Below are 23,739 nucleotides of genomic sequence, written 5' to 3'. Positions count from 1 at the left end.
GCTTTCTTTATAGGGTAGGATCTTAGAAGAGATAATCATGCTAAGTCCTTTAGTCATGTCTGACTCTCTGAGACCCCATGGACTGTAGCCCACCAGGCTCCTCTAACCACGGGATTCTCCAGGCAAAAATCCTGGAGTGGGTTGCCATTTCTTCCTCCAGGGGATCTCCCGCACTCAGGGATCGAACCTGCATCTCTTACGTCTCCTGTGTTGGCAGGTGGGTTCTTTACCAGTGAGCCACCTGGGAAACCCCAAGTGATTTCTAAGAGCCTACTGAAGGTGCAATCATTTCTTCCCTAAGGTACACTGCTTCTTAGGAAAGAAAATGCTTATCCTCATTTGAGAACATTCCAATTGTAAACACTACGACCTGGCCTTAATGATGAAACCAGGACAGACATCTGACTGATTTACGCCACTTGGATTTAGTTTCTGCACTTGAAGGCAACTCTGTGACTTGGGAGGGCCTGCAGATACAGAGGTTAAGGTCACCAGAGCGTGTGTAGGAAGCTGGCCTGAATATTCAGTGACTGAGGAACAGAACAAATGTCTGAACAGACTCAGAGATGAGAGAGCTAGTGGCTCTAAGAGAGGAGCTGCTGGGGGCCCTGCAGTCACCATCAGCTGTCGGTGTTCCCCTCACTCCCCCATGTGCTTATAGCAAACCCTTTGACCCAAACCCGCCAGAGCAGTTTTCTGACTGTGACAGCTAAACCACCCCTGACTAAAGTTAATTGTCTGTGATTCTGCTATTTAGCCTAAATCAGAGTTCTGCAGTTGATTCATCTAAACCGTTGGCACAAGGCGCATGAGACAAAAATCTAAAACGAAATCTTAGGTTGGAGACTTTTATCTCAGTTCTCAGCTTCTGGAACCTGATAAAAGAAAGATATTCAATACTTCAAGCCGAAGAGCCTTTTATCTTTATTATAAATGAAACACCTAACAGTAATCACAGCCGGAAAAGAGAATGTGCTCAGTCGTGTCTGACTCTGTGTGACCCCATGGACTGTAGCCTGCCCGGCTCCTCTGACCATGGGATTTCCCAGGGCAGAATACTGGAGTGGGCTGCCATTTCCTCCTCCAGGGAATCTTCCCAACCCACATCTCCTGCATCTCCCGAGTTGCAGGTGGATTCTCTACCGCTAAACCATCTTGGAAGCCCCTGAATAGATAATACAGATTGGCTTTTACTCTGTGCCAGATATTACCTCATGTGACAACCCTGTGAGGTCCATGTTCTTTTTCCTGTTTGCACAGGTGAGGGAACAAAGGCTCCAGAGTTCATGAGGAGGCGGGACAGGATTCCCTACGAGGCTGTTTGATACCAAGTCCCTGCTCTTAACCCATTATGCTCTTCTACTTTCCCTGCTTTGTAATTGAAACAAGGAGAAACTAGTTGTTAGGACTTTCCACCCAACTTCTCGTTTTCTGGTCCCTGGATTAAGTGCTTCCAGGGTTCATTCTGGTTCAGTAGGCCACTTATCTCAGTCAGCAGGCAGGGCCTGAGTCAAGAGGGTGACTAAACAGCCTCCCTCCCCTCTTTCCAGTCCAGCAACCAACACCCTCATTACTAAGCCTTTTCTGGAAAATGAAAATGGGAAATTATCCCAAGTCCCTATGTTCCTGAACCATGACTAATCTGCACACAGGTCAATGAGAACTTTAAAAAAACACCAAAAAACAGTGATGTGGCAGAAGAGCAGAGGGCAGGGGTGGGGGGCGGGGTGCGGCAGAGATTCCAAGACCTCATTTTGGGTTAATCAGGAGTTGACAGAGTAAACCAAATTGAAATATGATTGAATTGCTGATAATTAGTATTTACAGTTTCTAACCTCTCGTTAAAAAAAAAAAAACCCTTATGAGGTTAAAGTAGCTACTAAAAATGTTTCAGACTGGTCAATGTGAGTTGTTCATCCTCTGATGCCGGAAATGACAGTGTAGTAGCTGAAAGGAACCTGGGACCTTATCTGGTACAAGTTCTCACATTACATAAGTGAAAACTGAGGGCCAGAGAAGTGGGGGGTCTTCTCCAGTATGATATACCGAGTGGCTACAAGGCCAGGAGGGATGATCCAACATGGCGTTTTGCTTGCCAAGCTGTTCCATCCTGACCGCCCTACTGCTGCCAGAAAACTCTGGCTACTTTCAGTGTCATTGGCTATTTTTAACAGAAGTGAGGCTCTATCAACTAGATTTAAGAGGTTTTCTTCCATGTAACTGGTCTAAGAAAAATGACAATTTCCCTTCTGAAATGTGAAAAGCAGTAGGGTTCGGGAGAAAGGGAACAAACACTGTGGGGTGGCTTTTAGTGGCGACAAACAAGGAAATGACGCCATAAAGGAGCCACAGTCAGCAGCCAAGAGGTCTTCCAGGACTCTGGATATGAGAGCTGAAGTCTGGGGATCATGCTGACTGCTTTTCTTCCCCATGAGCGAGACATGCTATCTGCCCCACCTCGAGTAACCATAACTGTATTAAGGCCTAGGCAGTATTGTCTGTGAAAAGGCTTTGCAAATGCTGTGCTGTAGAAACTACATCACAATTTTCACTATTTCTTCACCTCTTAATGTTTCAGTATAGCATAATATTTACATAAGTAAGGGTAAAAAAAATTCCTGGTTGTTGTCTACATTTAACATTTAAATACATGTACGTCTAAATAAAATGTAGGTTTAGACACATTTAAACCCATATGAAGAGGCTATATTGAAATAGACCAGGACTTGAATCCCAGCCATGCCTTTAACTTGTTTCATTCTTGAGTTCCGCATTTGTAAAATTGGCAAAACATTAGTACTTGACTCACAGGATTCTTGTGAGGATGAGTTGGAACATATAAACCTTAGAACAATAACTGGCTCAAAGTAAGGTCCAAGTTTAAGTGTGTGCCCAATTGCCATTACAATTAGAATCACAAATCTGAGCATTACTGCCCTCTGGTGGCTGCCTAGCTTAACTACAGAAATCACAACCAAGAAGAACAGGACTGTCCACTTAAAACAATACACTTCTATTTCTCTGCCTTAAGGACTCTTCATCTGTAAAACAGGGGTAACCTTTGTCCTAACAATGGCATCATTGTACAAAGTAAAAGGTAAAACGAGCTCTGAAAGCTCAGGAATTCTCTGAATATAGCACTTTCTATATGCCAAAAATTTTACATTAATTATCCCATTTTCAAGTTCTAGGCATTGACACAATAAGATATTTCATACTCAATATTGACCACTATTAGTTGTACGGAGCACTAACATTATCAAAACATGCATGTTGTAACAAATTAAAAACCCATGTCTTAACAACCATACTTATATCCACTGAAGCCTTATTTGACCCACCTTTCCAGCAGTTTCCAGTTCCTTTTTATCTCTCTTGGCATTTCCAGCCAGCAATTTCATTTCAACAATTCCTGATACAGCAATAATTGGAACAACCGATAACAGCAAAAGGGTTAATTGCCAACCGTAGATGAATGCTATGATAATACCAGTTCCAAGGTTAGCCGTATTCTGTGCAATCAGAGCCAACCTGGTCCCAGTGGCCTGGATGAGCAAAAGAAGAGAGGGAGCTGTAGTTGAAGTTGCAGATCTATGAGCTACAGCCTTCAGCCTCCTGGCCAGAACCATGAGACAGGGATTCATGCCTGTGCTAACATTTGCTCTCTTTCATTACAATAAACCCAAGACTGTTGTTGTTGTTTAGTTGCTCAGTCGTGGCCAACTCTTTTGCGACCCCATGGACTGCAGCATGCCAGGCTTCCCTGTTGTTCACTGTCTCCCAGAGTTTGCTCACACTCATGTCTGTCTGTCACCCTCTTCTCCTCCTGTCCTTAATCTTACGCAGCATCAGGGTCTTTTCTAATGAGTCGGCTCTTTGCGTCAGGTGCCCAGAGTAGTCTCACGCATCACTTGGGAGGCTCTGCCGCTTATTCTCTGGCTGTGCCTTTCAGCTGTCACGCCTTTCCTGACCACATGGATTCAGCATCACAGAACCAGGTCATCACTGCTCTGCTTTGGGGAGAGGCTATGGGGCACATACACTTTTTCCTGAAGGCAACGTTTAAAGAGGAAATAAACCTCAGACCCTCTGGTCATTTTAAAGCCTGTTTGCTTCACATGTATAAGAGGGAGGCTCATGAGCTCCAAGAGACCATCAGTTGCAAAGGGTACAGATCCTAAGAGACCATCCCCTGGAAAACCTTTATAATGATGAAGTACTGTTTCCACCAATCAGAAAACAAGGGATGTCATAGGGACATCACAGGTGACATCTTGCATTGTGTAGAAGCAATGGGCTTTGTGTAACAGGCCTCAGCTCCAAGGCTGGGGGCAAAAGCCAGGGAGAGGGCGACACCCTCTGGAACCAGTTATTGGTTCAGTGTTGGGTATGCGGCCCAAATTAATCTAAGTTAGATTTAAAGGAAGGGTGTTTGTTTGGCGGTTGAGGTCCAGGTATGCCTTCTCTTCCATTGGATGAAAAACAAGGAAGCTTATAGCTCCGGTTGCTCCCAGAAGCCACCTTGTGGCCACAAGGGAAGGAGCTTCAGGGTGAAGCCAATTCTGAGGACTGAAAGCTGCTCAGAGTCAACAGAGTCCTGGGTCCTTTTGGACACTTGTGAGCCAATGGATCCATCAGTCCTGAAGTCTAACCTTCCTCTTTATTGTTCAGGCCAGTTTGAGTTTTCTGTTATTTGCAGCTGAGACAGTTTAAAGGTGGCAGCTATGCCATATGTTTCTCCCAGACCAAGTCAAAGAAAAACAGTAGTAGAATGAGGTCTACATACCCCTTGGACTTGCGAGGCATCCATTGCAAGTCTTGTAGAAAGTGCACCAGTACTGTTTTTATGATCATCAAACCAGCTCATGTCCTAAGGCACACGATACACCTTTAAATTAGTTCCAGATTAAAACAAGCAGAGAAAAATAGGGTGAAACATCTCAAACTCTCAATGCTGAGGAAGTACCCACTCTGAACTTGGCTGTTGGAGTTTAGGGGAGACCTCCCATGTGGCGGGGAGCCCGGGTCCCTGCCCTGAACACACACTGGGAGCCCACAGGACCCCTCCCAGCTGTGCCCGGAAAGCACACCATGGGTGCGGGGCTTATCCAGATGGCAGCCAAGCTCACCGCCAGCTTCACCGGAGACCGCGGTGCCTGCGGGTCCACCCACCCACTCCTCAAACCTGTGCTCCCAACACCTGCTCCCCGAGGGGGCCACTCCGCTCATAAAGGGTGGCGGAGCTGGGCTGAACATGGCTCTTTCTTCTAAATTCTAGGCATGAGATCATCAGCCCTGGTTTCTCACCATGTTTTGTTGTGTTTATTTGAAGCCAGGATCAAAGAGTCTATCTTAGGGCTTCCCTGGTGGCTCAGTGGTAAAGAATCCACCTTCCAATGCAGGAGACAAGTTTGATCCCTGGCCCAAGAAGATCCCACATGCTGTGGGTCAACGTGAAGCCTGTGCACCTCAACTATTGAGCCTGTGCTCTAGAGTCCGGGAGCCCCAACTACTGAAGCCGTGTGTGCCCCAGAGGCCGTGCACTGCGACACAAGAAGCCCACACACCACAACTCGAGAGGAGGCCCCTCTTGCAGCAACTAGAGAAAACCCTGAACAGCAATGAAGACTCAGTGCCACCAAAAATAAAGAAGGAAATAAATTTTAAAAAATTTAAAGTCTTAGATATGATTTTGATTATATGCCCCTCATCCACAGAATCTTTTAGTTTCATATAAAATAATTTTCCCTACATAGCAAGAGTTTAAAAGACACTGAAAAAAGTCTTGCACAAAATATGATACCAGCCCTGTGCCCTCCTGTGAACCAGAATGTCATCCGTTCCTGTCAACTACATGGATAATATTCTGGCCCTCTCTTAAGCCTTCTCTATAAAATAGAGAATTCATGCCTGCACATCTTCCCATGAGTCCTGTACTAGGTGTCACCCTCCTGATGGAGCCCACAATGCACGTGATAGTCCCAAAGACCAGCACACCATCTGGGACATAGCGAGTGACGCTGGAGTGAGCCAACAAGTGAACCAACATGGAAGAAGAGGTCCAAAAAAACTCAATGATCAACACGTGGTGACACCCATAGTAAGTTGCATCAATTGTTGGGCAGAAACCCTGCCAACCACTGTTGCCTTTGTTGAAAGGCATCCTAGTGTCTCAAGTGACTCCGAGGACCTGCACAGAATCCGGAAAACACAGGCAGATCCTTGAAGTGAGAGTATCCACGTGGATAGAGGGAGTTGCAAAAGAAGCCCCCAAAGTCATGACATACTAGCCCCTATTTATTACATAAACTAAGCCTATTCCCACGAAAACCCTAAGAGGTCTTTGGATGCTGAAGGACTAGTACAACTAGCGGGGATCTGACCAGTTCCTGCATGAACACCCGGGACCCACAGCACAGAGGGCAGCACAGTGAGGCCCGAAAGGAAAGGAAAACACTGCCCTGGTGCGCACACCTACCTGTCTCAACATCGCTTTAAAAGCCATTGACCGTAGCCTCGTGGTGAGGATCTCACCAGCCTTCCCAAACGTGAAGCCCTGGGCAGGAAGAAAGGCTCTTGTCTCTCTTAATCATCACAAGCATTCTGACACAAGTGTGTGTATTCACATGGAATTCTATAATCTTTATATATGACTCAACTATTCAAATAACAAAGTCTATGATCAGATACTAACTCAAAGTCCCAACTTCAAATTCAAGTGCTACTAGATGTATGCTATTACAGTTGGAATAGATAAACAGCAAGGACCTACTACACAGCAAAGAGAACTACATTCAGTATCCTATGATAAACCATATGGAAAAGAATATTTTAAAATGTTTATATATGTGTAACTGAATCATTTTGTTGTACAGCAGAAATTAACATTGTAAATCAACTCCACTTCCATAAAAAAACAAAAATAAAAAATTCATGTACTGGTAAATCATTGGTATGCAATAGAATCCTAAGACCAAAATCTGTAAATGTGTCTTAGAAATTGGCTTCTGACCCATTCTAAAGAGACTTCCTTTTCAAAACTCTCATGGACAACATCTCAGTGAGAATAATACCGTCTTAATTACAACCTTCAGAGTGTACCTATTGCTTGAAGCAAAACGGTCTCCAAAGCAAGTAACAAAATTCTATGCGGGGATGAATTTTGGCTCCTGTAGTCTAGAGACATCACTTTGCCAACAAAGGTCCATCTAGTCAAAGCTATGGTTTTTCCAGTAGTCATGTATGGATGTGAGAGGTGGACCATAAATAAGGCTGAGTGCCAAAGAATTGATACTTTTGACTTATGTTGTGGAGAAGGCTCATGAGAGTCTCGTGGACTGCAAGGAGATCAAACCAGTCAATCCTAAAGGAAATCATCCTTAATGTTCATTGGAAGGACTGATGCTGAAGCTGAAGCTCCAATACTTTGGCCACCTGATGCGAAGAGCTGACTCACTGGAAAAGACCCTGATGCTGGGAAAGACTGAAGGCAGGAGGAGAAGAGGGTGACAGAGGATGAGATGGTTGAATGGCATCACCAACTCAATGGACATGAGTTTGAGTAAACTCTGGGAGACAGTGAAGGACAGGGAGGCCTGACATGCTGCAGTCCACGGGGTTGCAAAGAGTCAGACACGAATGAGTGACTGAAAAACAACAACAAAAATTGGTCCCCAAGCTTTTTGGCATCAGGGACCAGTTTCATGGAAGACAGTTTTTTGACAGATGGGGTGGGGAGATGGTTTGGGGATGATGCAAGAGCATTACAATTTATTGTGCACTTAATTCCTATTATTATTACATCAGCTTCACCTCAGATCATCAGGAGTTAGATCTTGGAGGCTGGGGACCCCTGGTGTAGACAGATGTCTCTAGTGCTGGCTCCAAGGGAGTTTGCTGCTTTCCCGTCACAGCTCTGCCTGCTCTCAGATCAGCCAACGGTCAGTCTACTTGTCTTCTCCCAGCATCGTTGCCGGACACTTCCCTCTTTCTAACTATGGAGAGCAGCCCAGATGTCCACAGCTGGGCTTGCTTCCGGGGCCCTGGGATGGGTCTCCAGCCACGTTGAGTGTTGGTGCAGGCATGCGGGGTGCTCTTTGGGAGCACATATCACTAAGCCAAGAAGATGGGGGGTCAGTACCCCTGGAGTCCAGGCCTAGAGCTCGCTGATTTCCTAGAGTACCTTTGCTGGCAGATTGCTCAAGGCCTGGCCATCTGCCCACTGTTGGTGCAGCACGTGTTTGTAACTAGCTTCACTCCCTAACACACCGGGGCTTGTGGCTACATTGGACACTGAGTTGCCTGTGGCTACATTGGACACTGAGTTGCCACCAGCAAGGCAATCGTTTCTAAACAAAAATCTTGGCTTACTTTTACCACTGGCTCAACAATAGCAAAAGAGAAACACACTAGGCATGGCTAGGAAATATTTTGTGGACTTAATGGATTGTACTAGAAAGGCACTGAGTTAAAGAGACAAAAAGCCACTGGTAAAAGTCTAGGTAGACAAGTACAGAGTTTACTAGTTCATTTTGGGCAGGTCTATAATATCTAAATGCAGTATAATGTTCATTCTTTCAAATAGTTCATCAATTAAGGAAGAAAAGATCAGAGAAGTTACTTGATATTATATAAAAAGTAAGGTGGCTTAGACAGTAAAGAATCTGCCTGCAATGTGGGAGACCCAGGTTCGATCCTAGGGCTGGGAAGATCCCCCAGGGTAGGGAATGACTACTCACTCCAGTATTCTTGCCTGGATGATCTCATGGACAGAGGAACTTGGTGGGCCACAGTCCATGGGGTTGCAAAGAGTCGGACAAAACTGAGCAACTAACACTTTCAGTTTCAAAAAGAGAGTGCTGTTGTACTGATTTTTCTTTCAGTTTATGTCTCGTTGCATTTAAATGGAACTTATGTTGTCCTGTGAATTAAAGTCTCTTTCCTCCTTGGTAATGAATGTCTAGAGGGCCAACCTGTAACATGATGTAACTTAGCACCCAGGGAAGTCACAATGCCTACTACTTAGGACTCTGCCCTCTCAAAGAGCCTTGTGCCAATGGAGTCTGTAATTCATTTCAGTCTAAGATTTGGAAACTCCAAATCAAAGCTAAGGGTTTTTATATTTTAAAAAAATTTTAAACTGGAGTATACTTGCTTTACAATGTGTTAGTTTCTGCTGTACAATGGCATTAATCAGCTCCAAGTACACATATATCCCCTCCCCCTTGAGCCTCCCTCCTACTCAGCCCCCCTCCCACCCCTCTGGGTCATCACAGAGTGCCGAGCTGAGCTCACTGCGCTATACGGCAGCAAAGCTAAGGGTTGGATAACCTGTTTCCTTTATTGGATTTTGATTAATCAATAATTAATCTATATTAACATATAATTAATGAAAATCTAATTGATAATGAATCTATATTCTCTACTTGAATACAGACTCGATAAAGAAGATCAAATTATAGGTACCTACCTGAAGGAAGAAAGTAAAAAAGGAAATAATTCCCAGGCCTAAGAAAAGCAATGAGAACATGTTGCATTTCTGCTGCTTCACTTCATCGTCTCCTGGTCCAAAAATCTACAAGAGGACATTTAAAATACCCACTTGGATTACATGAACCTTGTATATTCCTCCCAGAAACAATGGCTTGAGCATTCCATTTTAAAAACTAGGTTTTGAATATGTGTTGTCTTTTTTCTAACTGTGGTAAAATATATGCAACATCAAGTTAGCTAAGTGGTAGATTTTAAGTGTACCACGCAGTGGTGTGAAGGATATTCAGAGTGTTGTGCCACCTTCGCCACCATCCATTTCCATAACTCTTCATCATCCACAATGAAATCCTGACCCATTCAACAAGGACTTCCACAACCCCACCCCTAGCCATCTAGTCCCACCATTCTACTTCCTGTCTCCATGAATTTGAGGAACACAGTAAGTGCCCTACATATGAATGAGCTCAGTTCCAAGAGCAGGTTCATAAGTCCAATTTTTTTTTGTAAATCCAACAAAGTTAGCCTAGATAACCCCACAAACACCATCGGCTGCATAGTAACATGTTTATAATACTTATTGCACAAATAATGCATACATAAAAAACAAGCGCAAAAAATGAAGGAAACCTCTTAAATCTTGTAGAACAGAACCCTGTAAAGTACAGTGGTACAACAGTGGCATACAGGGCCTGGCATGTGCGTTTGCATCTTTGAACGTTCACAGCCTGGAGGTTCGTATGGGGAGGACTTGCGGTGTGTGGTTGTTGACGTGGGTTGAAACACTGCACATGGACTGTGGTGGCTGCACATTCTCATGTTTATTCCTCTTCTTCTGCACCTGCTGTTCCCCCTGCCTGAACTCCTTCTGCCCCTCACCTGCCTCCCACCCCACCCCACAGGGCCTCGGCCCAAAGAGGTCTCTCCTGACCAAACTGCACGATACATCACCCCCATTGCCAGCCCCTCCACTGCCTGACAGTGCTTTTAAAATGCCTGCCATCCTGTGATGTGTAACATACGTGTTTTGTGTGTGTGTGTGTGTGTGTGTGTGTGCTATGTATCTGTCCCAATAGAAAGTAAACTGTTTAGGGGCAGGACTTGGTTTATTTTGTTTTCTACTCAATCTCCAAAAGCTCTGTTTGACACCAAGAAGAGGCCCCCACATATAAATACAGCCCACACTGTTTTTGAATTGCAAGAGAGTCAGGGATTGTGTTATTCTGCACTGTAAAAACAGTTGGTGGGTTCTCCCTAATTCATTTATTTTTTAATTTGTGGTCTTAACTGTAGACCAACGTTCCAACTCAGAAGCATAATAAATTCTTTATATGATGGGGAATAATTAAACTCTAACAAAAATTATCTCCAATAACATTAGAGATTAACTAAGGTTATAAAACATAAATGTTGGGTTTTATGGAGCCTTAGATATTTCTGATCACTTCTGATAAACATCCCTCAGGGAATTTAACAATTGGATTGTAGGAGTTTTCTCTCTGTGTCTCAGCCTCTCCAAGCCTTGTAAGGATTACTGAACAATGATGTAGTAGATAGCACTTTTTAATACTTATTTTGAGGCAGACACTCTTAAATGCTTTCTGTATATTAATCGTTACTTATATCATCTCTCTTTTTAAAAATTTTTCTTGGCGTATAGTTTTTATCATCTCTTAATCATCAGCCATTCTAGGAGGTAGGTTTGTTTTACAGATGAACAAACTGAGGTACAGCAAGGTGAAGCGTTTGCCCAAGTTTGCACGGCAAGTGGGGGCTTCCCAGGTGGTGCTAATGGTAAAGAACCCACTTAAAATGCAGGAGACGTAAGAGACGTAGGTTCTATCCTTGGGTCAGCAAGGTGCCCTTGAGGAGGACATGGCAACCCGCTCCAGTATTCTTTCCCGGAGAATCCCAGGGACAGAGGGGCCTGCTGGGCTCCACAGGGTTGCAAAGAGTCAGACGTGACTGAAGCGACTCAGCACAGCAATCAAATGGCGAGGGGTCTGAGCCCAGAGCCCGGCCTCTTAAGCCCTTGAGACTTGAACTCTTCCCCCACCCACACCCCCCAGCCATCCTGTGAGGTGGGCATCTCCTCTCCACAAACAGGGTGGGGATCACGGCCTGACACCCGTTCACCCGAGCGGAGAGAGTGACTAGAACGCCTCGTTCAGGGACCTTGCAGTTTCTAATTTCCTTGACAGCATAACTGGCCGATGTTTTCTTTTGCCTCCCGGCTTTCCTCAACAGGGAATGAAAGCCTTTGGCTTAGTTTCATTGGAGGCTGCCTTACTGCAGAGTGGACCGGGCTGGCGTGAGAACTGATTTCCTGGTGAAGTGATTTCACTCAGGCCATCCAGTGGTGTCCCCACACTCACCGCTATCATTTCCGAGAAGATGACCGAGAAGGCCGGCTGGAGCGCCCCGTTGGCAATGGCGCACAGCGTTCCCACCACTAAGTAGGGCCACTCTGTCTTGTTCAGTTTCAGGATCTTCAGAAAAGACACCGGTGGCACAGATTCATCCTAGAACACACACACATCAAGACGAACAGGCAGCAACACCACAGTCACGAGTGTGGACCCCGAGAGGCCCCGACCTGTCCTCCAGGGACTTACAAGTTGGGCGGAGGGAATGACTAGGCCACGGCAGACCACGGGAGGGTCCCACAGATGCTAACTGACAAGATGCTAACTGTGTCCCTGTCAATCCTAAAGGAAATCAACCCTGAATATTCATTCACTGGAAGGACTGATGCTGAAGCTGAAGCTCCAATACTTTGACCACCCGATGCAAAGAGTCTAGTCATTGGAAAAGACCCTGATACTGGGAAGGATTGGAGGCAGGAGAAGAAGGGGACGACAGAGGATGAGATGGTTGGATGGCATCACTGACTTAATAGACATGTGTTTGAGCAAACTCCGGAAGATAGTGAGGGACAGGGAAGCCTAACATGCTGGGGTCCATGGGGTCGCAAACAGCTGGGCATGACCGAGTGACTGAACGACAACAAATGGACTGCACAGCCTAAGCTGAGGGAGTCCATCACCCAAGGAGCAGTCCTCACGGTGTGACCAGCCTTTCTCTATCCCAGCCTCAGCAAGTGAGCAGCAGCAGGATCTGGGCATCAGATGCCCTAAAATTCAAGTCATGATGCTGGGGTCACGCAAGATATGACCCACGAATAGACGGGTTAAGTGTCCTCACCAACACAAGGCGCTGTGATTCATCTGAGGGCCTGGGCCTGGTCTCCTCACCCGAGAACCCTGCCTAGCACCTTATCCGTGTCATGTCCTAACTGACAAAACTAAAGTACCCACGCCCTTCTCTTTCACTACTACTAATGGTAGAGCAGACTAACTTTAGTCTGTATTCCCTACAGACTTCTGCTTCATAGCTTAACTTGTTTTGTGACTTTCCCCCCGTTTGTTTTTTTTACACATCTCTGTGACTTTGTTTTAAGATGTCTTGGCTTATGTCTTGGCTTTCACTATGGCTCAGATGGCAAAGACTCTGCCTGTAATGATCCCCTGCAGAAGGAAAAGGCAACCCACTTCAGGATTCTTGCTGGGAAATCCCAAGAACAGAGGAGCCTGGTGGGTTACAGTCCATGGGGTTGCAAAGAGTTGGATATGACTGAGTGACTGACTGAATGACTAACACTTGATCTCCTTAGAAATGGCCCAATGCCTGGCACATACCAAGTTCTCAGCAAGTGTTGAACCTGATGTTTGGTCAAGCATGAGGGATTTAAGTCACATAAAGGAGAATATTATAGGGAATTCCCTGGCAGTCCAGTGGTTAAGACTCTCTCAGCACTTTCACTGCCATGGGCCCTGTGTTCAATCCTTGGTCAAGGAACTAAGATCTCATAGACTGTGTGGGGTGACCAAAAATAAAAATAAAAAGGAGAATATTCTGATTATAGAGGTGGTTTCACAGTAAACTAGATACCATATGTGCCTATGGAATCCCATGGCCTTACAGTTGTTTAAATAGGTCACATTTTTGTCCCTATGAAATACAGAACATAGGAATAGTTTCTATTCAGCCCTTTGCTTTCAAACCACCCCTCTCCTCTGCATTTTAGGGGTTTTTTTCCTCCCTAGTTAGCACTATCTTTTAGACCTGGCCTCCAGCCTGATAAAGGAACTCAGGCTGCTTTTCACAAGCAAACAGTCCTTCTAATCAGATTTAATCTCCCTCTCTACCTGGGCACACCGTTTATCCCTCTATGATGGCACCAAGGACAGTCGTATTGATTGTGGCATTTTCTGCCTACCCCTCTTTGCATTTCTCCAAGAGAAGTGCTCCTCTAAAATACCAGACTCCAAAGATGTAACAGTGTAACTATCCAGACAAATGAGAAAATGAGAAGCAAATACTTCACAGACAAAAAGGGAGAAACTGTTTATCTTACTTACAATAATACAGCACCACAATAATACAATGTTATTCTCTTTCCACAAATACACCAAGATTGAGACTGCTAAAAGAGCCCTTCTCATCTCTGCAGTGACTAACATCCTGGGCAGAGGAAAACAGATGCAATGAACTCTCAGTAGGATCAGTTTCTTCATGCCAACACAAGAGGTAAAATACACTCAGCTTTTATTAACTGTTGTTTCATTGCTAAGTCAAGTCTAACTCTTTTGTGACCCCCTGGACTGGATGTAGCCCACCAGGCTCCTCTGTCCATGGGACTATCCAGGTAAGAATACTGGAGTGGGTAGCCCTGTCCTCCTCCAGGGGATCTTTCCGACCCAGGGATAGAACCCTTGTCTCCTGCTTGGCAGGTAGATTCTTTACCACTGAGGCACCTGGGAGGCCCCAGATTTTATGAGTAAATAACATCAAAGTGAAGGGAAAGTTGCTCAGTCATGTCTGACTCTTTGCAACCCCACGGTCTATACAGTCCATGGAATTCTCCAGGCCAGAACACTGGAGTGGGTACGTTTTCCCTTCTCCAGGGGATCTTCCCAACCCAGGGATCGAACCCAGGTCTCCTGCATTGCAGGCGGATTCTTTACCAGCTGAACCACAAGGGAAGCCCAAAAATACTGGAGTGGGTACCCTATCCCTTCTTCAGGAGATCTTCCTGACCCAGGAATCGAGCCAGGGTCTCCTGCATTGCAGGTGGATTCTTTACCAACTGAGTTACCAGGGAATAACACCAAAATACACTCCTAAATCGTTTCTTGAAGTCATAAAATATCTTTTCTTAGAATGTGTTCCCTTTCTATTATAAAAGCTTCTGTTAACTTGAATTAATAACATCCCAGTCACTTCTCTTGAGGTCCTTTGTGTTTTATACTGTCAACATGAGATTTGTGTAAACATGTGTATTATAAAGTGCAAGATGTTGATCTAAAAAAAAAATTCCAAGTTTTCAGGTGAGAAATATTAAAGAATGTACTCTTTGGCTATTTCTGGTTATTCTGTCCTTTTTCCTAGTAAGAGAATTCCAGTTTTACTCAGAGTAGCAATGCATATAGCAAAAGGGTTCCGTTTTCTACCCTCTCTTGTAGCTAACTTTGGACATGTGATTAAGTTATGGCCAATGACATAATTTTTTTTTTTAAGTATTGTATGTCTGGAAAATCTTTGTTTCTTCTTGCTGCTTGGAACATAGATGGAGCTTCCAGAGTCATTTTAGATTATTGAGAATGAAAGCTACATGCCAGGGTAATGAGAATAAATATGACATGAGCCTGAGTCCATGGTAACCATGGTGGAGTTACCATTGTAACCCTGGGTTTCTCACCTCTAAGTTTTTTAGTTTGTTTGTTTTAATGTCAAAGAGAAATAAAACCTTATTTTTCTTAAATTGATATTACTCTGGGTTTCCTAGCATAGACAATCAAAAGTAACCCTACATAATAGATCATGCAAATATTAGGGCCTCTTATTTTAGACTAGCCTTGTATTATTCTGGATCTCAAAAATGAATGGAACATCTCGTTTTAATTTTAAGCGTCTAAGCACAGAGCCTATGTTTTGGGATCCCTGTTCATTGAAAATCCATTGTTAATTGGAATTTATTTCAATTTTTGACAAGTACAATTAATATTGGATATGTCCTTCTTTTGAGAAGAGTATGGCTCACGGTGGGAATCTTCTGTGCCTACAATATACTTGTAAGGCTACGGATTTCACCAGCAAAATTAAACAATGAAACATAATTGAAAAACACTTACAAGTTCACTGGTTTCCACATCAAAGCCGTTCTGATACTGTCGTGAACTCCTCAGGCTTTTATGAAGAGAACGCCTAACTATGGGATGAGTCAAACCCATGGCAGGCTTTTCATCAGCGAGTGCAACTTTAAATTCTTCTGACTGGATCTGGCTTCCTGAAATCTAGAAGAAGAACAAAATGTTGAGTTGTGTGTCCAGATGGATGTAACCTTCAAGTTTAGAACCAGTAACTATCATTTGTCAGGCATCTATTTTGTGTTAGGTGCATTGAAAAAAAAAAAAAAAAAAAGATATAACAGCTTTATTGAGACAAAATTCACATACCATGAAATTCACCCTTTTAAAGTGCTTTTTATAGTATATTCAGGTGGGGCTCATCACTATGAACAAAAATAGTGGAAGTAATGGAATTCCAGTTGTGCTATTTCAAATCCTAAAAGATGATGCTGTGAAAGTGCTGCACTCAATATGCCAGCAAATTTGGAAAACTCAGCAGTGGCCACAGGACTGGAAAAGGTCAGTTTTCATTCCAATCCCAAAGAAAGGCAATGCCAAAGAATGCTTAAACTACTGCACAACGGCACTCATCTCACACGCTAGCAAAGTAATGCTCAAAATTCTCCAAGCCAGGCTTCAACAGTATGTGAACTGAGAACGTCCAGATGTTCCAGCTGGATTTAGAAAAGGCAGAGGAACCAGAGATCAAATTGCCAACATCTGTTGGATCATCGAAAAAGCAAGAGAGTTCCAGAAAACATCTATTTCTGCTTTATTGACTATGCTAAAGCCTTTGACTGTGTGGATCACAACAAACTGTGGAAAATTCTGAAAGAGATGGGAATAGCAGACCACCTAAACTGACTCCCGAGAAATCTGTATGCAGGTCAGGAAGCAACAGTTAGAACAGGACATGGAACAACAGACTGGTTCCAAATAGGGAAAGGAGTACGTCAAGGCTGTATACTGTCACCCTGCTTATGTACCTTATATGCAGAGTACATCATGAGAAACGCTGGGCTGGAAGAAGCACAAGCTGGAATCAAGATTACCGGGAGAAATATCAATAACCTCAGATATGCAGATGACACCACCCTTATGGCAGAAAGTGAAGAGGAACTAAAAAGCCTCTTAATGAAAGTGAAAGAGGAGAGTGAAAAAGTTGGCTTAAAGCTCAACATTCAGAAAACTGAGATCATGACATCTAGTCCCATCATTTCATGGCAAATAGATGGGAAAACAATGGAAACAGTGAGAGACTATTTTTTGGAGCTCCAAAATCACTGGAGATGGTGACTGCAGCCATGAAATTAAAAGATGCTTGCTCCTTGGAATAAAAGCTATGACCAACCTAGACAGCATATTAAAAAGCAGAGACATTACTTTGCTAACAAAGGTTTGTCTAGTCAAGGCTATGGTTTTTCCAGTAGTCATGTATGGATATGAGAGTTGGACTGAAAAGAAAGCTGAGTGCCAAAGAATTGATGCTTTTGAACTGTGGTGTTGGAGAAGACTCTTGAGAGTCCCTTGGACAGCAAGGAGATCCAACCAATCTATCCTAAAGGAAATCAGCCCTGAATATTCTTTGGAAGGACTGATGCTGAAGCTGAAACTCCAATACTTTGGCCACCAGATGTGAAGAGCTGACTCATATGAAAAGACCCTGATGCTGGGAAAGATTGAAGGTGGGAGGAGAAGGGGACGACAGAGGATGAAATGGTTGGATGGCATCACCGACTCGATGAACATGAGTTTGAATATGCTCCAAGAGTTGGTGATGGACAAGGAAGCCTGGCGTGCTGCAGTCCATGGGGTTGCAAAGAGTCAGACATGACTGAGCGACTGAACTGAACTAAACAGGTGCTTATTTCTTAACCTTGCAGCAGCCTCACATGGTAGGTTTTGTATTTCAAATGTGGAAACTGAGACTCAGAGGAGTTAAATTATTTGTCAGAAAACAAAACAAATTTTTGACTTAACTTTTTTGGAACCCACCCTCACCCCACTCCCTGCCACGTGCTCCCAAAGGGCAATATTTAGAACAGAGAATTATTAGAAACAAGTCACGTATTCAACTTCAGAGAAATGATTGAGCAGTTTATTATACATTAATGTAATTACTGCTGAGGACATAGAAAATGATAGTATTTGGATAATGTGTATCTGAAATGTGAAGAAGAAATAACAAAAATATGTACATATTAGTTACAGTTATCAAAGCAAATGTATAAACTTTTACAAATAGAAGAATTGTGTTTACAGGATAAATATTTTTCAGTTATTTATTTTGCAAAATTGCTCAAGTGACTAATTTCAATAATAAGGCAAATATAATTATCAATAGAACCTGCTTTAGGAAATAGAGTGAATAGTTGTTATTGTTGGTGTTGTTTTAAAGGAAAACCAAACTCAGGAATTCCCTGGAGGCCCAGAGGTTAAGACTTGGCACTTTCACTCCTGTGGGCACAGGGTTTGATCCCCAGTCAGGGAACTAAGATCTCTCAAGCCAAAAACAAAACACTGATTATTTACTTCCAAGAGCCATGAATCTTGCTATTGGCTTTATTAGGATGATCTGGGAAGTATTTTAAGGTCTCATAGGACTTCTCCCAACTGCCAGAGATCCTGGCATCAGTCTTTTACCCCCACCACCACTCTGAACATCCCTAATCTACTGGGGGAAGGACCCACTAGTTTGAAAAGGCAATTAAGAATCACTGTCCTAAACAACAAGTTCAAAATGTTTTTGGCATTTTCTTTTATTTCCACCCCCCTTCCCACCTTTCTCTTTCAAGATTCTTTCAATGACTCTGAATTAAAGTCTCAGATGTATCCTTGGCATCTTTCTGATACTTCTGATTTCTCCGTACAGCATTAGCTATGTGATATTTTAATAAAGAAAAATATTATATTAAGGAAAAAACAACAGAAAAACTTCCGAAGAAGCAGATACCTGCGTGTTTACCAGCCTGAAGTACACCCCTTCCTTCTTCATTAGTTCTCTGTGGCTTCCTTGCTCCACAATGACTCCGTCGTCAAACCCAGCGATGACATCTGCATTTCGGATCGTAGACAGCCGGTGCGCTATCACTATGGTGGTCCGGCCTTCCCTGGCCTAGAGGGGAAAAGGACAGGCATGGAGGGCAGCAGGGTTACACTGTCCTTGCACTGTTGATTAACACACAATGAAGCATGCAGATGGGGGTGTCTGTGGTTGATGGGACAGCAGCTCACCATGCCTGTGGGATCAGGGCACAAAGGCATCGCTCACACGTGAATGGATACAGGTGACTTAAATCATGGACCAGACAGGAGGCCAAGCCCCCAGGATGAAGATGGAAAACTCTGGAGTTTCTCTAATGTTTTCATACCATTGTGAGGAGTCCTGGTTCTGAGTTATATGATATGCTAAAGACTTTAGCAGAAGCATGTGCAGAAGTTGTTGCCACATAAGGCCTTCTCCAGAGCACTTCTGTCTGATTTCTTCTGAAGTGCCTGCAATTCTGTAATTACTGCGATTGTAATTCTGATGGACTATGTGCAGGCACCTTAGGCAAAAACATATCCTGGGGTCTGGATGGTTTAAATCATGGTTCAAAGACCATCTCAGTCACAAACTCTGGAGAGGGGCCAGTAACTGTGGTTTTTAACAATACTTTGGGTGGTTTTTATGGATACTGAAATCTACAAATCACCCCCTAAGTAGTTCAGTGAACTCACATGTCATTAGCTTGATGGGTTTATGAATGGGCATTTATACCCTGGAAAATGTCCATCAAATTATTCACGTTATGTCATTAACAATAGTTATTCTTTTTTTTTTTTTAATTTTTATTATTATTATTTTTTTTTCCAATGGGTTTTGTCATACATTGATATGAATCAGCCATGGATTTACATGTATTCCCAAGTTATTCTTTTTAATATTCATTACCCTATTAGACTAACAACTTCTTAAGACCACGCCTACCTACTCTGAGGCAATAAAACCACATTGTCAGGATGGTATTTAAGGTGTGGCCCAAATCACCTAAGCAGTTAAAAACATAAAAAAGAGAGGCTAGATTCATAATAGCCAAAAAGTGAGAACAATCCAAATGTTCAGTTGATCACAGGATTTAAAAAAGGTGGTATATCCATACAATGGAATAGCACTGGGCCAGGAAAAGAAATGAGATTCTGATACATGTTTCAATATGGATGGACCTCGAAAATATGATGCTAAGTTAAAGAAGTCAGTTAAAACAGACCATTCCTTGTATGATTCTATTTATAGGAAATGTCCAGAATGGGAAAATCCAGAGAGAGAGAAAGATTAGTGGTTGCCAAGCACCAGGGTGAGGGTAGAATAGAGTGAGTACTATGGGGTACAAGAGTTTGGGTTTTTTTTTTGGAAAGATGAAGATATTCTGCAGTGAGATCATGCAGATGGTTGCAAAATCTTGTGAATATATTAATACCAAAAACCAATGAACTGTGCATTTAAAAAGGGTGAACTTCAAGGTATATGAATATTTTTAAAAGATTCATCAATCTTTTTAAAAAGAGCATCCACAAAAATTCTGAAAAAGTTAATAAATATCTGGTAATATCTCCACTAGATACTAAAACATAAAAAGCTACAGCAATTAAAACAATAAAATCCAGAGGAAGCTATCACATGAACAATTTGATAAACAGAACCATATAGAAAGTCCAGAACAGAAATACATTTTTAAGAATTAGTGTGTGATAAATATGCATTGTCTATCAATAGAGAAAAGGCAGACTATGTGATTAATGGTACTGAGTCAATTGTATAGCCACCTGGAAAAAAATGTTTTTTTCTTCAGGCCTTATACTAATAACCAGATAAATCAATCAATTATGTTTCAATAAATATAAAAGAGCCTGGTAGCTCAGATGGTAAAGAATCTGCCAGCAATGGGGGAAACCCATGTTTGATCCCTGGGTCAGGAAGATCCCCTGGAGAAGGAAATGGCAACCCACTCCAGAATTCTTGCCTGAAGAATCCCAGGGACAGAGGAGCCTGGCGGGTTACCATTGATGGGGTTGCAGAGTCAGACACGATTGAGTGACTAACACACAAGAAAGCATAAAAAGACAGAGACGAGAGCATAACTCTACTGGACAACATTTAAGACTGTTCTTTGATTTTTAGCAATGCGGCCCCAAAGGAAACCTTCATAAATCTTTACTGATACACTAAGAAGGAAGTTGCACAGCTTTGTCCATGAATGATAAGGTATATAGGAAATAATTCGATCAATCTAATTATATTCATGATACTAACAGTGATGAGTAACTGCTAACAGTGGCTGGGTTTATCATTTGATAACAATAGGTTAATGCTATGTCAACTGAAAAAAATAAAAACAAAGGAATTGGGAGCCAGACTTGTGATTAAATGACTGGTGTGCAGGAGAAACAAAGTATGTATTTGTGAATTTCGAAGTTAGCAACTGTCACCCTTGACCAAAGAATTTTCGCTAGAGTAGAGGAGATGTGACACAAAAATATGTTCAAACCCCGCCACGATGACAAGACACTGGCAAACAAGTATCCCAGATTCAAGGAGACCAACTGTGAAGAAATCTGAAACTTCTAATGTTGGATGTGCAGGCGGGCTTCCCTGGTGGCTGTGACGGTGAAGAATCCGACTGCGATGCGGGAAACCTGGGTTCGATCCCTGGGATCGAACTTGGCAGCCCACTCCAGTGTCCTTGCCTGGAGAATCCCACAGACAGAGGAGCTTGGCAGGTACAGCGCCTGGGCTCCCAAAGAGCTGGACACGACTGTGTGACTGAGCACACAGCATAGGAATGAGAGGTGGGCCCAAACAGAGGAAGGACTAATCTATGAGTCTCTTTGACTTCTGGGGGAAAAAGCATAAATGGAAACTTTTAGGGATCATTTCACTAGATCACTATTTTCATTCTTTTCCTGCCCCTCCAGTATGGAAACCTATGAGTAGAAGAGGGACACAGGTACAAAACTTTGTGATTATTGACTTTCTTTAAAAAATCAAAATATCAAGTCTGCTTTTCTATTCTTCTTTAAGATTTTATACTGAAAAACCTATTATTTATTTTGAAGAACAGTTGCTATCTATTGAGCCAAAAGTGGATATGGTCATTAATTATTTTTTTCTAATGTAGAATGTGTTATTCAATGAACTAGGCCATGGTAATCAATTCAGTAAAAATTTATTCAGGCTTTATTATGTGTAGGCACTGGAGTAGGTGTTACAGAGTAAACATGAGCCATTTATTCGTTCTGCCTCTTAGGAGAGAGAAAGAGAGAAAGCATATAAATAAACAGCTAATTACAATAACATGGTGCCGGACAAGACATGGTGATACATGTAGAAAGGATCTACAAAAGGAAAATATTACGCTTCCAGGCTAGGTAATCAGAGAGGAGAAACAGTAATAGTGTTATATATATCCTTATGCTCCTCAAAGGACAGATAATTACAAAACTCAACTTTTCATTGTTAAAAGAAAGTTGGTTTTTAACCAGATGGACCAGCCAACTGACTGACCAGTATCACTGGGGGAGAGTGCAGTATGAAGGACTTCCCTCTTAAAGGCATAGTTTATTGTCTGAAAAATATTTCAGTTATCTTGCAATGTATGGAGTCAATTCCGTAGATTAGAAACCATCTATAGCAACTACGGTAGATAAAAAATGGCCACAAACTCTTTGTAGCTATTCCCTTCAGAGATGGACTATATTTTTCCACCTCCTCAAATTTGGGCAGGCCATGTGACTAGTTTTAAGCAAAAGATGTGAAGGAATCAATGCTTGTTCAATGTCTGAAGCACAGACTTTAAGGGGCCTTAGAGCTTCCGTGTTTAACAACACAAACTGCTAAAATTGAAAGAAGTAATGTATCCAAATATGAATTAAAACTTGCAAGGATACAACTTCTGCTGACAGAATCCACATCATGAACAGACTGGTCAGTCATTCTGCTTGTTTAGCACAGCCAGGGCTGCTACCCTGAATGCACACCTCCTAGAAAGCTTTGGGGCCTGGGTCCAGGGCTGACTGGGACTTTTCTCTAAATACCTCTTATCACACGTAACTCTATGCTAAAAAAGCTATACTGACACGTTTGAAATCGATTGTTTAATGAATGCATGTATTTATTTTCATGATTTCCTGGTTTAAGTCACTTCTAATTAACCAACCAAATATAAGTCCCCCATGTGTTATATTTCGGTTCCTTGAGACTTAATATACAGGAAAGCAATGTAATTCAGTATGAAAATTTATGAGGAATAACTATCATATTCTCTCATTAATAATTAAATTACATTATATAAAATAAGCCAAAATGTTAATATGATAAACCACAAAGTCTGAATTAACTGCAGTTTATAGCACACAAGGCAGTTGTGTTTACTGAGGATTCAAGTATAAGTTTTCCTGAGAAAATAAGGTTCATACAGCTCATCTGTATAATTTCAAGAGGACATATGTCAGATATAAAATATATAATATACATACACACACATATATGTATGCCTGAATCATTTAGCTGTACACTTGAAACTAATGCAACATGTAAACCAACTATATTTCAATAAAAACTGAAAAATAAAGTAGGTCAATTCAAAAAAACAATATTTCAAGAGGCAATGTGGATAGACTGTTAAATAACTTGCACATTTTATTACTAAACTTTCTGAAGTCAAAAATGCTTATGATGTTTATGTGTGTGAAATCTATTTACATAGTGTCATCTGACTAGTCTTTATACTGTGTTGTCATGACAGATGACACCAGCACTAACCTTGAAGTGTCCCAAGATAAGGTTCATGCTGCGAAGCTTCAGCTTAGTAAAGACAACAGTGAGAGATTTAGAAACGCTGAGCCAGGCCCATGAGTTCAGCGGCCTTGAAATATGTTCCTTATTTATATGCTTAAAGAAACACACAAATCAAACTTTATTTCCAGAGAGGCACTTGTTCACTTTTATGAACAGATAAAGATGATGTACTGCTACAAAATAAGGCAAGTATTTTGAACTGCTTTTCAGATGGACCACTGG

General features: G+C 42.4%; 1 protein-coding gene and 1 long non-coding RNA gene across 3 annotated transcripts in view; one reads left to right on the top strand and one right to left on the bottom strand.

Annotated features, from left to right (window-relative positions):
* The window catches only part of LOC133072161 (phosphatidylcholine translocator ABCB4), a 29,680-nt gene extending 17,640 nt beyond the window's left edge, over positions 1 to 12,040 (bottom strand). The window contains exons 1-5 of the mRNA XM_061165117.1: positions 11,865 to 12,040; positions 9,470 to 9,574; positions 6,479 to 6,556; positions 4,787 to 4,870; positions 3,342 to 3,545 (exon numbers count right to left, since the gene is read on the bottom strand). Coding sequence (XP_061021100.1) covers positions 3,342 to 3,545; positions 4,787 to 4,870; positions 6,479 to 6,556; positions 9,470 to 9,574; positions 11,865 to 11,873 — 480 coding nt within the window. The 5' untranslated portion in view covers positions 11,874 to 12,040. The remainder of the gene's footprint in view (positions 1 to 3,341; positions 3,546 to 4,786; positions 4,871 to 6,478; positions 6,557 to 9,469; positions 9,575 to 11,864) is intronic.
* LOC133072163 (uncharacterized) overlaps positions 1 to 23,565 on the top strand; it is a 29,018-nt gene extending 5,453 nt beyond the window's left edge. Inside the window, exons 2-3 of one of the 2 annotated variants that reach the window (XR_009696654.1) lie at positions 13,966 to 14,079; positions 23,465 to 23,565. This is a non-coding gene — a long non-coding RNA (uncharacterized LOC133072163). Of the gene's footprint in view, positions 1 to 13,965; positions 14,647 to 23,464 lie in introns of those variants that run through there. The other variant, XR_009696653.1, reaches the window with a different exon arrangement.
* The last annotated feature ends 174 nt before the right edge of the window (positions 23,566 to 23,739 follow it).

The sequence above is a fragment of the Dama dama genome, chromosome 18 (genome assembly GCF_033118175.1).
Source record: "Dama dama isolate Ldn47 chromosome 18, ASM3311817v1, whole genome shotgun sequence".
Classification (NCBI taxonomy): domain Eukaryota; kingdom Metazoa; phylum Chordata; class Mammalia; order Artiodactyla; family Cervidae; genus Dama; species Dama dama.
Note: the sequence above shows the minus strand (reverse complement) of the source record. Positions and strands in the feature narration are given on the sequence as shown.